The following is a 13367-nucleotide window of genomic DNA, read 5'->3' on the forward strand; positions in this document are numbered from 1 at the left end:
AAGAGCGAAACTCCGTAAAAAAAAAAAAAAAAAAACTTAAGTGTCCTAAAGACAAGATCACTTTCTTATATAACCACACTATAATTATCAAAATCAGGAAATTAGGGCCAGGTGTGCTGGCTTACGCCTGTAATCCCAGCACTTTGGGAGACCAAAGTGGGTAGATCACCTGAGGTCAGGAGTTTGAGACCAGCCTGGCCAACATGAAGAAACCCCATCTCTACTAAAAATACAAAAATTAGCCACATGTGGTGGCGGGTGCCTATAGCCCCAGCTGCTTGGGGAGCTGAGGCGGGAGAACCGCTTGAACCCACGAGGGTTGCCATGAGCCGAGATCATGCCATTGCACTCCAGGCTAGGCGACAGAGCAAGACTCCATCTGAAAAAAAGAGAAAAATCAGGAAATTAACAGATTCAATACTCTTACCTAATCTATAGACCTTATTCATGTTTCCCTCTTTCTCTCGAAGATCTTTTCGGCAAATTAAAATGCTAGATCATGTTGTCATTTAGTTTTCATGTCTCTTTAATCTCCTTGAGTCTGGGATAGTTCTTTAGCCTTTGTTTCATGTCATTGACATTTGAAGAATACAGGCCAGTTATTTTGTAGAATGTCTCTCAATTTGGGTTTGTTTGACGCTGTCTCCTGTTTGGATTCGGGCATCTTGTGGTGGTGTTGGGAACACCACAGAAATGACGATGTGTTCTTTCAGTGCATCATATCAGAGGCAGATGATGGAGATTTGACCCATCATTGGAGATCTTAACCTGGCTAAGGGGATGTCTGCCCAGCTTCTCCACTGTTGAGTTTTTTTTTTTTTCTTTTTTCCTATGTACTTAATAAGTAGTTTTTTTGTGTGTGGGAAGATACTTTCAGACAATGTAAATATCTTATAACTGCTCAACCTTTCACAGCCTGAGCAACACGGTGAAACTACAGAAAATACAAAAATTAGCTGGGTACTGTGGGGCATGCCTATAGTCCCAGCTACTTGGGAGGCTGAGGTGGGAAGATGTTTGGAGACTAGGAGGCAGAGGTAGCAGTGAACCAAGATCATGCCACTGCACTCCAGGCTGGACAACAGAGTGAGACTCTGTCTCAAAAGAAAACAACAAAAAACCCTTTCATTCATTAGTTTTAACGTCCATTGATGACTCTTGCCTGAATCAAGAATTATTATAATAGCTGCCAAATGGCAGTTTTTAAATCTACCATTCCTTCTATATTTGTTGGTTGGATTTTCAACTGTAGGAAAGAGTTTTTCCTTCTCCCTTCTTCATTTATATTTGTGTGAACTCATGAGTTTGGATTTTTTTCATGGATTTTAATACTTACTAGTAATTATTTTTGTTTGCTTTTGGAGACGGGATTGTGCTCTGTTGTCCAGGCTAGAGTACATTCCCACAATCATAGCTCACTGCAGTCTTGACCTCCTGGGTTCAAGAGATCTTCTCAACTCAGCCTCCTGCGGAGCTGGGACTATAGGTGTGGGCCACCATGCCTGGCTAATTTTTTTATTTTTGTAGAAATGGCATCTTACTATGTTGCCCAGGCTGGTCCCAAACTTCTAGGCTCCAGTGATCCTCCTGCCTTAGCATCCCAAAGCACTGAGATTACAGGCATGAACCACTGCACCCAGCCAAACTGTAATTATTTATTTTGATCCTCAGGTTGTCTCAGATTTGGCCAGTAGGAGCCCCTCTACACTAGTTCCAATGTTTTTTAGACATGTTCCCTTCATTCTCTGAACACAAGATGTTTCAGGCTCGTCTTGGACTCTCTACCCCAGCCGTGGGTTTTCCAAGGAGCCCTAGTTCCTTTAAGTGAAAAGTGGTTGTATTTAGAAACTAAGATTTGGATATTATATCTCATATATCCATATTTAATACATATGTACACATATATAAACACACACACACACACACACACACACACACACACACACACACCCTCCCCCGATCCAGACCTCGGTTAGGCATTTTATCAAGAAATCCCTGTGTCTTTAGTGGGAATTAATATTTATCCTGTGGATGTCCTGCCCCAGACCTGAATGAGCCTTTCTCTAAGAAACCCTTGTTACTTTTAGTAGGAAATATTATTTAGAAAACTCAGTCTGGGTACTAGGGGTGCTCATTGTCACTGAGTTATTACTTCCAGGCCTTTTCAGCAGATACAGCTATTTTTAAAAAAGAAGTTCAGCTGGGCGCAGTACCTCACACTTGTAATCCCAGCACTTTGAGAGGCCAAGGTGGGCCAATTGCTTGAATCCAGGAGTTTGGGACCAGCCTCGGCAACATGGCAAAACCCTGTCTCTACAAAAATTAGAGAAATTACCCAGGTGTGGTGATGCATGCCTGTGGCACCAGCTGTGTGGGAGGCTGAGGTGGGAGGATTGCTTGAGCCTGGGAGGCAGAGGTTGCAGTGAGCCAAGACCGCAGCACAACACTCCAGCCTGGGTGACAGAACGAGACTCTGTCTCAAAAAAAAAAACACCCAAAAAAACAAAACACAAAAAGGAAATTGTGATAAGTGCTACATGTTTGCATTTTTTACTGGACTGGAGCCTGGTGAAGACAGGGAATGTGTCTGAGGGTTGTGTTGGCCCTTTCACATAGTAAAGACAATGGCTGCCATTTAGTTGAATACTCACTGTTGGGCATGGTGCAAAGTATTTCACATTTAATCCTCACAGCAATCCTGTAGCATCAGAATTGCCCATTAATTCATTTTACAATTGAATAAATAAAAGAAAGCCCATTTTACAATTTATAAAGAGAGGCTCAGAGAAGAGAAGTAAATGTGCCCAGGGTCACAGACCTAATGAGTGGCATAGCTGGGATCAGGGTGCAGGACCGTGAGCCTCTGGAGCCCCACTCCTTAACTACTGTGTGACAGACTGTGCTAATGGGAAGGGGATTTTTGCACTCACATTTATAGGTGCCTGGTGATATTACATAGAGGTGCCCAATTTGGTGGGGGAACAGTTATGGCCTGGGTCTGGGGCTTAGATAGACATTCTATCTAAGTTATGGCCTGGATCTGGGGCTTAGATAGTGTGAGTCTGGAGCAGGGAATCTGTTGGTAAGCATGCGTTTCATGAGAAGGCAGCAGAGGCCAGGCCCTGGAGAGCACCTGCCATGTGACGGGAGGCAGGATGGGAAGGGATCAGTGGAAACCCAGTGCAGGTGGAGGGTGATCGCCAGTGCCCAGTGCTGTAGAGGGTTCTGGGGTCCAGATTTAAACCCTAACTCTGCTGTTAACAAGACTTATCTTGGCCAGGTTGCTTACCAACTTTGCTTCACCTTCCTTATCATTAAGGTGGGGATTAAAAACCAGGTTCCTCCTGGGGTGATGAAAATGTTTTGGAATTGCGTAATAGTGATGGTTACACAACTCTGAATATACTAAAAGCCACTGAATTACATACTTTAAAGAGTTAATTTTATGGTGTGTGATTTATGTCTTAATTTAAAACTGGCGGTGTGTGGTGACTCATGTCTTTAATCCCAGCACTTTTGGAGGTCCACGTGGGCAGATCACCTGAGGCCAGTAGTTTGAGACCAGCCTGGCCAACATGGCAAAACCCTGTCTTTACTAAAAAAATATAAAAATTATCCAGGCATGGTGGCGCACACCTGTAATCCCAGCTACTGGGGTGGCTAAGGCAGGGAGAATTGCTTGAACCTTGGGAGGTGGAGGTTGCAGTGAGCCGGGATCACGCCACTGCACTCCAGCCTTGGGAACAGAGCAAGACTCTCTTAAAAACAAACAAAAACCAACCAACCATGTTTCTATCAGGATGGAATGAATTTTAAATTAAAGGCAAGAATGCTTATAGAAGTGCCCAGCATTGTATTTGATGTAGACTTTAAGGAAGGCCACAGTGTCACACATTCTAGGTTCCACTGTTCTCATGTCTCTGGAGCTGGGGACACCATTATAAACACCATACTGAACAGTAGTTCCTCACCTGTGAGGTAAGGATGTGGCCCTGAGGGTCATGGGTTTAGGCCTATACTGCTAACCCATAGCTCACTGCATCTCTCTCTCCCAGAGACTGATCCCAGGACCCCTCTCTCTGGATGGTGCAGAGGTCCAGGGGTTGCCAGGGTAGTGGATCTCACAACTGAGATGGGTTTTCCCACTGGACTTCTGCCTGGCCTCTTAAAATACACAGCTCGCTAGTTTGGCTGAAATCAATCTTTAACAAAAAGCTTCTCCAGCCTGCTAGTTTCTCATTCAGTGAATGAGAAATGCTGTGCCCTTGCTCTCAGTCAGTTAAAGTGGTTTGCCAGAGTTGTTGGGTTGGGGAAATACAGGACGTAAAGCAGGAAGAGGAAGGAAAGGGGGGAGGTTTTGCCTTTGAATCATGTGGGGATACGACACCACTTTCTGGGATTTCGACTTCATCTATCAAGCTAGGACCATGAGAAAGGAAGGGGAAAAAGAAAATCCGAATGCCAGCAGTGTAGTTAAACAGCTTCAGATGTTTATGATTTAAGGGCAATTTGTTTCCTGTGTCCTCTATATGTGCTTTGTTTTTGCTCCATTACTAATTTAAATGGTCTGAAAATTTGGCTTTTTGAGCAGGGTAGCATTTGCAGTAAAATTCTGTGGGCAATTGATGGCAAGAAAGATGCTGACCATCCTGTGGTTTTCTGAAATCATGTGCAGTTATATCATCAAACCACGTAATAAGGTTTTCTGGATTTTCTGTTTTCTTTTCTTCTTTTTTTTTAGACAGAGTCTCACTGTGTCACCCAGGCTGGAGTGTAATGGCACAATCTTGGCTCACTGCAACCTCCAGCTCTCGGGTTCGAGCAATTCTGCCTCAGCCTTCTGAGTAGCTGAGATTACAGGCGCCCACCACTGCGCCCGGCTAATTTTTTGTGTTTTTAGTAGAGACAGGGTTTTACCATGTTGTTCAGGCTGGTCTCAAACTCCTGACCTCAGGTGATCCACCTGCCTTGGCCTCCCAAAGTGTTGGGATTACAGGTGTGAGCCACTGTGCCCAGCCTGGATTTTCTTTTAAAAATAAGAAAATGTTTGGCACTTTATTGGATAACCCTGTTTGTGCTCTAAGTAGTTAGATTAAAGAAAAAACCAAAAAACCTGTTTTAGCTGGAGCCTGTGATAAACTGTGGCCGGCTGTTGTTTGAACCTGGGAGGCAGAAGTTGCAGTGAGCCAAGATTGTGCCGCTTGGGTAGCCTCTGGGTTTAATGTATGTGTTAGAGCAGGCTTGTATGAAAGTGTATGTTGAAGGTGAGAATCTTGCCAAAAAATGGAAATTGAATGCAATGTCCAAAGTTCAGCTCTTATCTGTGGCTTTAGAATTCCAAAGTAGCAAAATTGTTCAAACAGAGAACCTGGCTTGAAACATGTGTCAGGGACACTGATTGAATCGGCCTTTGTGACACAGGTTACACTCAGACCAAACAAAGCTTCCTGGGGCATCAACAACCCGAATGCTTCTGTCCTTAGTGGAAAACAGTGCGAAGTTTGGCAAGCACGACTTAGAGTGGAGTATTGTAGGGCTGATGGCCCCACAGGGCTGTGAGCTTTATGCTGTGCTGAGGTGCAGGATTAAATAAAGAGACAGGACACAGAAGTACAAAGAAAATGCAGCTGGGTTCAGGGGGCCACGCCACCTATGAGTGGATTCAGGTGAGGCCCCGAATGTCCAGAAGCATGAGTATTTATTGTGTATAGGTGAGGGGGCAGGGCAGTGAGTGAAATTATCTTTAAGGATAGTGATAGGGTTGTGAGCAATAAAACATGGGGTCCACCCCCATTAGGTCATCTAGGCCAGGAGGTGGACAGTGCGCAGCAAGGGGCCCATTCCCATGAAGGCAAGGGCCGTGTGCAGTAACGGGGTCCACTCCCATTAGGTCACTGAGGCTTGAAGGTGGGCTGTGCGTAGTGAAGAGGATGCAGTGTGCAATACTTCTATCTATGGGCAAACTACTTCTAAGAAGATTTATAGGAGGATGCTTTAAGTCACATAGCAGTGACAGAACTGTCAAGGTTACCGCCACCTTCTGGCAGCTTCCAATGGGTTTTATGGGAAGATGCTTTTTAAGCAGCACAGTAGCAAGAGCTGATAAAGTTCACAGTCACCAAGGTGGATTGCCGGTCTGAGGGTAGCCTTCCACAAGAGCTGGAGCCAGGTCCTACAACTCCTTTATTAGGAAGAGTGGCTTTTGCCCCAAGCCTGCCATACAGCGGGTATCTTTACAGTACTAAACTCTGCTGCCTGGGCTATGGATTCTTGTCCCCGTATAACTGTTTTTCCCTTAAATCATGCTCTGCAGTGTCTGCTTTAGGTATTCCTCTGATTATAAGCTGCTTATTCCTTAATTTATGCTCTGTACTATGTCCACTCTAGGCATTCTTCCGATTATAAACTAAGATATAATTATAGGTATATATGTAGGAAAATATTCTTTAGGCACTCATACTATCAACTATTATATAATTATATATGGAGCATTATATAAAGGGATTCGTCAAGCCCTATTTCTATAAATTAATATATGACTGTGTAAAGGATTATATAAAAGGAAATAGCCGAGTAGTAACACTATAAATTGAGATATTCCTCAGGCCCTAACTGTGCCAGGGTTCTGCTTAGCTTTTATTCCTCGGTGCCTATATAGGGGGTTACCCACAGAGTATGGCTGCCGAGGGCGGTGGACTTCCTTTGGGGGTGTACACCTTGCTGCCCTCTGATGCCCCCTGGCCTTGCCTGCACTCTGTTTCCTTTTGACCATCCTGAGCCCTTGGAATCCTCTCCCTGAAAGCCTCTCCATTTCTTGTCAACAATGAGGAATTTACTTGCCCCCACCCCTTGGCTGCTTTGCTCAACTAATTGCTGCTAATTCGTCCTCCTGGCCAGCATAGGCAGCTTTAATTCCTGAGGGCCGTCTCTGCCCTTCCAGAGCAGGTAGTTTTCTATTACTTCTTTGCCACCCTCAGGTCCTAGCTTGGGCATTGTTTATTTAGCTGGAGAAAAACAACTAAACCAAAGATCCCAGGCATAGGCCTTGGTTGCAGGTTAAATAATTTACACTTGCGATTAGCTCTTTTGTTTCTGAACCCAAAATTATTTGCTCATTGCTTGATTGTCTCAAGGGAGAGGAGGGTGATATTTTAAATTTGTCTTCCTCATGGGATGGCCTCCCTTGGGAGGGGAAAAATTCATGGATTATTTTTCTTAGAAAAATTAAGATGTTACTACAGCTAGATCGCTTTGAGAATGAGCAGTCACGCTGTGGGCTTTGTCAGACTCTCAGCACTGGCTACCCCAGGTCTTGTACTGCTTTCCTTGAAGAGAAATCATACATGGTGATTTCTCCCATGGTGAAAGAAGTGGGAAGACTCTGGATAAGTCATATGTTAGGCATGAGGTAGGGGAGGAGCTGGCTTTGGGACCTTGAGCAAACCTGGCCACATGATGGAGGTGCTGCCTGCTTCCTGAGTCAGTGTGTGAGGATCAGAGATGTCTGGACTGTGCCTGGTGCAGAGCCCTGTAGTTTCCTTACATTATTGATGCTCCATAAGTGTAAGCCGTTGTTATTCTGAGGTACCTGGCATTGCATAACTATTTGTGCCCCTTTGCAGACCATATAAATGGTTTTAAAGTGATCTGTTGTTGATCGTGTGTATAAAGAGTGCTTAAAACTCCTGATCAACGCTGTGAAAAATGGTGGGGAGAGGCCACGCGCCTCTTCTGTAGTTCTGGCTCCAGGAGCCCATCTTAACATCCCCTGTTGGTTGCTAAGAGTTGAGCTGGCTTTGGAAGTGGAGTCCCTGCCTTGTCCTCTACTGCCCCCTCTGGATTCTCTGTTGCGCACATCCTGAGGTCTTCCAGCAGCTGTGTTTTAACAACTAATCCTTTGCATCTGTGGCTAAATACAAGCCCTGTCTTGTCTTTCAGATAGTTTTTCAGTATTGGCAGGAATAGAGACATTTTAATTTTGAACGTGCTGGAGTTGATTAGAGTTCCATCTGATTCTGAAGGCACTTTGGACCGTGCTGTGTGTGCGTGTGGTCACCACTCAGCTTCGTAGGTCTTCACTGGGTTAACAGGGTCCTTAATAGTTGCTCTCCTGCTGGGTAAATGAGCTTCCATGTTTTTACTCTGTAAATTGTGCATGACATGACAAAGCTGAGTATTGACCAGCACATGCCTTTTGTATTTCCCAAACTGGTTTCCCTCCAGACATGGCTGTGCAAAGTGTTAAGAGATGTGCTGGGGGAAGAAATCTGTGCTCATGTAACATCCATATATCAAGTAAAGGTAAATAAATTTTACCGTGAGGCTCTTCAGAACTGTTAAGATGCTGGTGTGCCTGACACCCTAAGACCAGGGATATAGTTAAGGTGGGAACAGCATGGGGCTTAGCATGAGGAGACCCAAAGCTGTATGTCTGTGGGGCCTACCACTGTGCACACTTGAGTGAATTTGGGGCTGCTCCTGGTAAGGGAAAGGGCCAGACTGCATCTGTCGTTTCAGATATAAAAACATTTTTTTAAAGCACAACAGAAATATTTTCCCAATGTATAAACCTGAATGATGGTTTGCAAACTACTTTTCCTAGAACACTAGTTTAGGAGAAGGCAATTAACAGGTATTCTGTTCTTTGGTCAGAAAACTTTAGGAACCACTGCTAATGGGCGTGTAAACATAAAAACAGAGGCACTTTGGTGAGGAACTAGGTTCTGTCCCAATGTTCCACCCACCTCTAACCAACCAGGGAACACATCTTGAAAGCTAGGCCCTAACTATCTCACACAAACGTTCTCTCCCACTTTTCTTCTAAGACCACCTCAGTTCCGTGTTGACTGGGAAGCCTCCTAAAGCCTCAGCTGCTGCCCAAGCCCTCAGTGACTCACTTTCCTCCAAACCCAGCAGCGCTTTTTGCCTCGATACCTCCCTGGGTACTGAGTCACACACACAGTTAGTTCTTTTTGTGTATAATTGGGCATGTTGACTGGGCTGGAACTGAGACCTTAAGCACAAGGAGTCTCCAAGTGCCACAGAACAATCAGGGTTGAGGGAGAAGTTGTCTGGCCACACCCTGTTTGCCTGAGACATGGCCCTTCTCGTAGATGTCTGCAATCCGACCTGTGCAGGGATTAGGGGCTCTGAAAGAAGTCATATTTAGGAGAGGAGGGCAGTAGATGAGTGCCAGTGAGAGCCCTGCCTCTGCTCCCCATGAGGATGGAGTCAGGCTCTAGACCTCACTCGTGTTCATAAGGAGGGTGTGAGCCCAGTGTGGGGTTGTGGTTGAGCCCAGGCTTGAGGAGTGGGAAGGCTGCTGAGGACAGACCGTACCCCCTCCCACTGTGGAGTCTGCAGGACATCAGGTGATACAAGTCATGATTACATTGGGGTATACTCTTCAATAGAATTGAAATGACTTGTCATGGAAATAATACATAGGAAGAAAAAAAATCAGAAATATATAGAGATAAGGAATCAAAACCAAGAGAAAAAAGGAGCACATTTGCTCCTTAGGGATAAGGAGCTTGTTCACCACTGCATCCCGAGTTAGAATCATGCCTGGCACGTGGTAGAGCCTGTTAATTTTAGCTAAATGACGGGATGATACTTCCCTAAATATTACTTTTTTAAAAATGGACTTTTCAGCCATGCGCGGTGGCCCACACCTGTAATCCCAGCACTTTGGGAGGCCAAGATGGACAGATCACGAGGTCAGGAGTTCGAGACTAGCCTGGCCAACATAGAGAAACCCCATCTGTACTAAAAATACATAAATTAGCTGGGCATGGTGGCACACGCCTGTAGCCCCAGCCACTCGGAAGGCTGAGGCAGGAAAATTGCTTCAACCTAGGAGATGGAGGTTGTGGTGAGCCGAGATTGTGCCACTGCACTCCAGCATGGGCAACAGAGTGAGACTCCATCTCAAAAAAAAAAAAAAAACAACAAAAACGGACTTTTAAATCGTAAAGGCAAATGTCCACACCCATCTCAGTAACTTTTTTAAGAGACAGGGTCTCGCACTATTGCCCAGGCTGGAGTGCAGTGGCTATTTCACAACCATGATCATAGTTCACGGCAGGCAGCCTCAAACTCCTTGGCACAGCTGATCCTCCCACCTAGGCCTCTCGGGTTGCTAGGACTATAGGTGTGTACCACTGTGCCCAGCAACCTCAGTAACTCTTTAGGACATAGTGTCTGGGGGCTAAGATTTTTCCTTCCTTCCTTCCTTGCCTCCCTCCTTCCCTCCCTCCCTCCCTGTCTTCCTTCCTTCCTTCTTTCCATCCCTCTCTCCCTCCCTATCTTCCTCCCTTTCCTCTCTCTCTCCCTACCTATCTTCCTTCCCTTCCTTCCCTTCAGTCCTTCCCTTCCCTCCCTCCCTCCCTCCCTCCCTCCCTCCCTTCCTTCCTTCCTTCCTTCCTTCCTTCTTTAGACAAGAGTCTCACTTTGTCACCTAGGCTGGAGTGCAGTGGCATGATCTTGGCTCACTGCAACCTCTGCCTTTTGGGTTCAAGTGATTCTTCTGCCTCAGCCGCCTGAGTAGCAGGGATTACAGGCATACACTACCACATCTGGCTAGCTTTTGTGTTTTTAGTAAAGACTGGGTTTCACCCTGTTGTCCAGGCTGGTCTTAAACTCCTGACCTCATGTGGTCGCCTGCCTTGGTGTTCCAAAGTGCTGGGATTACAGGCGTGACCATTGCACTTGGCCTGGGGGCTAAGATTCCTTCCTGCCTGCCTGCCTTCCTGCCTGCCTTCCTGATTCCTGCCTTCCTGCTTAATGCCTGCCTTCCTGCCTTCCTGCTTTCTTTCCTGCCTTTCTGCCTGCCTGCTTTCCTTTCTTTCTTTCTTCCTTCCCTCCTTCCTGCCTGCCCTCCTGCCTTCTTGCCTTCCTGCCTGCCTTCCTGCCTTGTGCAGGCTCAATCTCAAACTCCTGGGCTCAAGTGATCCTCCTGCCTCAGCCTCCAGAGTAGCTGGGATTACAGGCATGCACCACCATACCTGACTAATTTTTTGTATTTTTAGTAAAGACAGGGTTTCACCATGTTGGTCAGGTGATCCACCAGCCTTGGCCTCACAAAGTGCTAAGATTTCTTAAGATATTAATGGTGAGGAAAAACCCAGATCCAGGAGAAATAGTTTCATTCCCAAACAGATGAAGGCACCATCCTTGTATCAGTTGGGATAAGCAAGAATACTGGGCAGTAACAACTAAGGTTCACTTTTGCACTTACTCTGTCTAGCCCATGTGTCCTCATTGTTGGTGGAGCAGCTACATCTCAGAGCTTGCTGCACACCATGGTTGAGGGAGATCTCTGGAACATCTCACACTGGCAACAGAGTCTTTCACCTGAAAATGATACACTTGGCAGCTTATTAGCCAGAAGTAGTCTTGTGGCCCGACACAAATTCAAAGCATGCAGGGAAGGTGCTGTAAGGTGGAGAACCACAAATATTTGGCAGCCAGCGTTAATGACTCCTACAACCCTAACGACAGACTGTCTTTTCTAGGATGAGAGTTGCTTTTGGATTCAAGTGAATACAGACAAAGTGTATTTAAAGCAATGGGTCACCATCACTGTAAATAAAAATACCACTTTTATCAAATGATTTCACAACTTCTCTCACACAGATGTCTAATGAGGAATCAAAGAGCAGCAAAGCTGGGTGTGGTGGTGTGCACCTGTAATCCCAGCTACTCAGGAGGCTGAGGTGGGAGGATCTCTTGAGCCAGGAGTTTGAGCCCAGCCTGGGCAACATAGTGAGACCCATCTCTTAAAAGAATTGGCCAGGCGCGGTGGCTCATGCCTGTAATCCCAGTACTTTGGGAGGCCAGGGCAGGCAGATCACAAGGTCAGGAGTTCAAGACCAGACTGGCCGACATGGTGAAACCCTGTCTCTACTAAAAAAATATAAAAATTAGCTGGGCATGGTGGCTCGTGCCCATAATCCCAGCTACTTGGGAGGCTGGAGAATTGCTTGAACTGGGACCCGGGAGGCGGAGGTTGCAATGAGCCGAGATTGTGCCACTGCACTCCAGCCTGGGATGCAGAGCAAGACTCTGTCTCAAAAAAAAAAAAAAAAAAAGAAAGAACAATAATTTGAAGTTAGGTTCTCCGGTATTTTGTGTGGGTGATTAAGATTGGATCCCAAACTTCCCTGAGTAGCACTCAGAGAGGCAGATGGTCACATTCCTGACTTGCCCTTTGGTCCAACTTCATCTTCAGTCTCCTTACAGTTGGCCCTGCATGCACCTTCTTTACCCCCACAGTATCTCAGAAGCGATACTCACGTATTTCTAGGTGACGTCATAGATTGCATTTTAGATGGAAAAACAGTGAGGATAAGTTTTTGACTTCTTAGACTACTGACCAGATTAAATCTGGACTAAAAAGAGAACTTTTATTTTGTGAAAACAGGCTATAACTGTGGTGCCTGTGAACTTTTTAAAAGGACTTTAAAAAAAAATCCTGGTCAGGCTGGGAGTGGTGGTGGCTCATTCCAGCCCTTTGGGAGGCCAAAGTGGGTGGATGACCTAAGGTCAGGAGTTTGAGACCAGCCTGGCCAACATGGTGAAACCCCGTCTCTACTAAAAATACAAAAAATTAGCCAGGCATGGTGGTGAACACCTGTAATCCCAGCTACTCTGGAGGCTGAGGCAGGAAGATCAACTGGAGCCCAGGAGTTTGAGATGAGCCTGGGCAACAAAACGAGACCCCATCCATCTTTACAAAAAGTAGAAAAAATAAATTAGCTCCACATAGTGGCACGTATCTGTAGTCCCAGCTACTTAGGAGGCTGAGGTAGGAGGATAACTTGTGCTCAGAAGATAGAGGCTACAATGAGTTGTGGTCACAGCAATGCACTCCAGCCTGGGTGACAGAGTAAGACCCTGTCGCCAAAAGAAAAAAACAAAACCAACCAACCAACCAAACAAAAAAAACAGGATACTAAAATGACTATCCATTTGAAGGTATCTAATTTGGAGGGTCCTGTGTAACATCAGCCCATAGGCCTTCAGTGTTGCACAAGAGCCAAAGCCACTTATAAGTGATCCAGGCGTGAGCCACTGTGCCCAGCCTTTTTAATTAATTAATTAATTAAGAGATGAGGTCTTGTGTTGCCCAGGCTAGCCTTGAACTCTTGGGCTCAAGCCATTCCCTGTAGCTGGGACTACAGGTGTGTGACACAGTGCTTGGCACATCTGGTGGTTTTTAAGGCTTCTCATGTAGTTAGGGATTAAAAAAATTTTTAATACTGTGATTTTTACACATATGTATATTTTAAATTGTGTTTCATTAGATCTTTTGGTAAACTGGTAGTCAAAGAAAATTAGAATTTTGTCTAACCCCCCCTTTGAAG

General features: G+C 45.5%; 1 protein-coding gene across 1 annotated transcript in view; it reads right to left on the reverse strand.

The window, feature by feature from the left end:
• Positions 1-9163, reverse strand: part of AKIRIN1 (akirin 1) — a 51084-nt gene extending 41921 nt beyond the window's left edge. Inside the window, 1 exon segment of the mRNA XM_017507896.1 lies at positions 9082-9163. Coding sequence (XP_017363385.1) covers positions 9082-9163 — 82 coding nt within the window.
• Positions 9164-13367: the final 4204 nt, after the last annotated feature.

The sequence above is a fragment of the Cebus imitator genome, unplaced genomic scaffold (assembly GCF_001604975.1).
Source record: "Cebus imitator isolate Cc_AM_T3 unplaced genomic scaffold, Cebus_imitator-1.0 Scaffold385, whole genome shotgun sequence".
Classification (NCBI taxonomy): Eukaryota; Metazoa; Chordata; class Mammalia; order Primates; family Cebidae; genus Cebus; species Cebus imitator.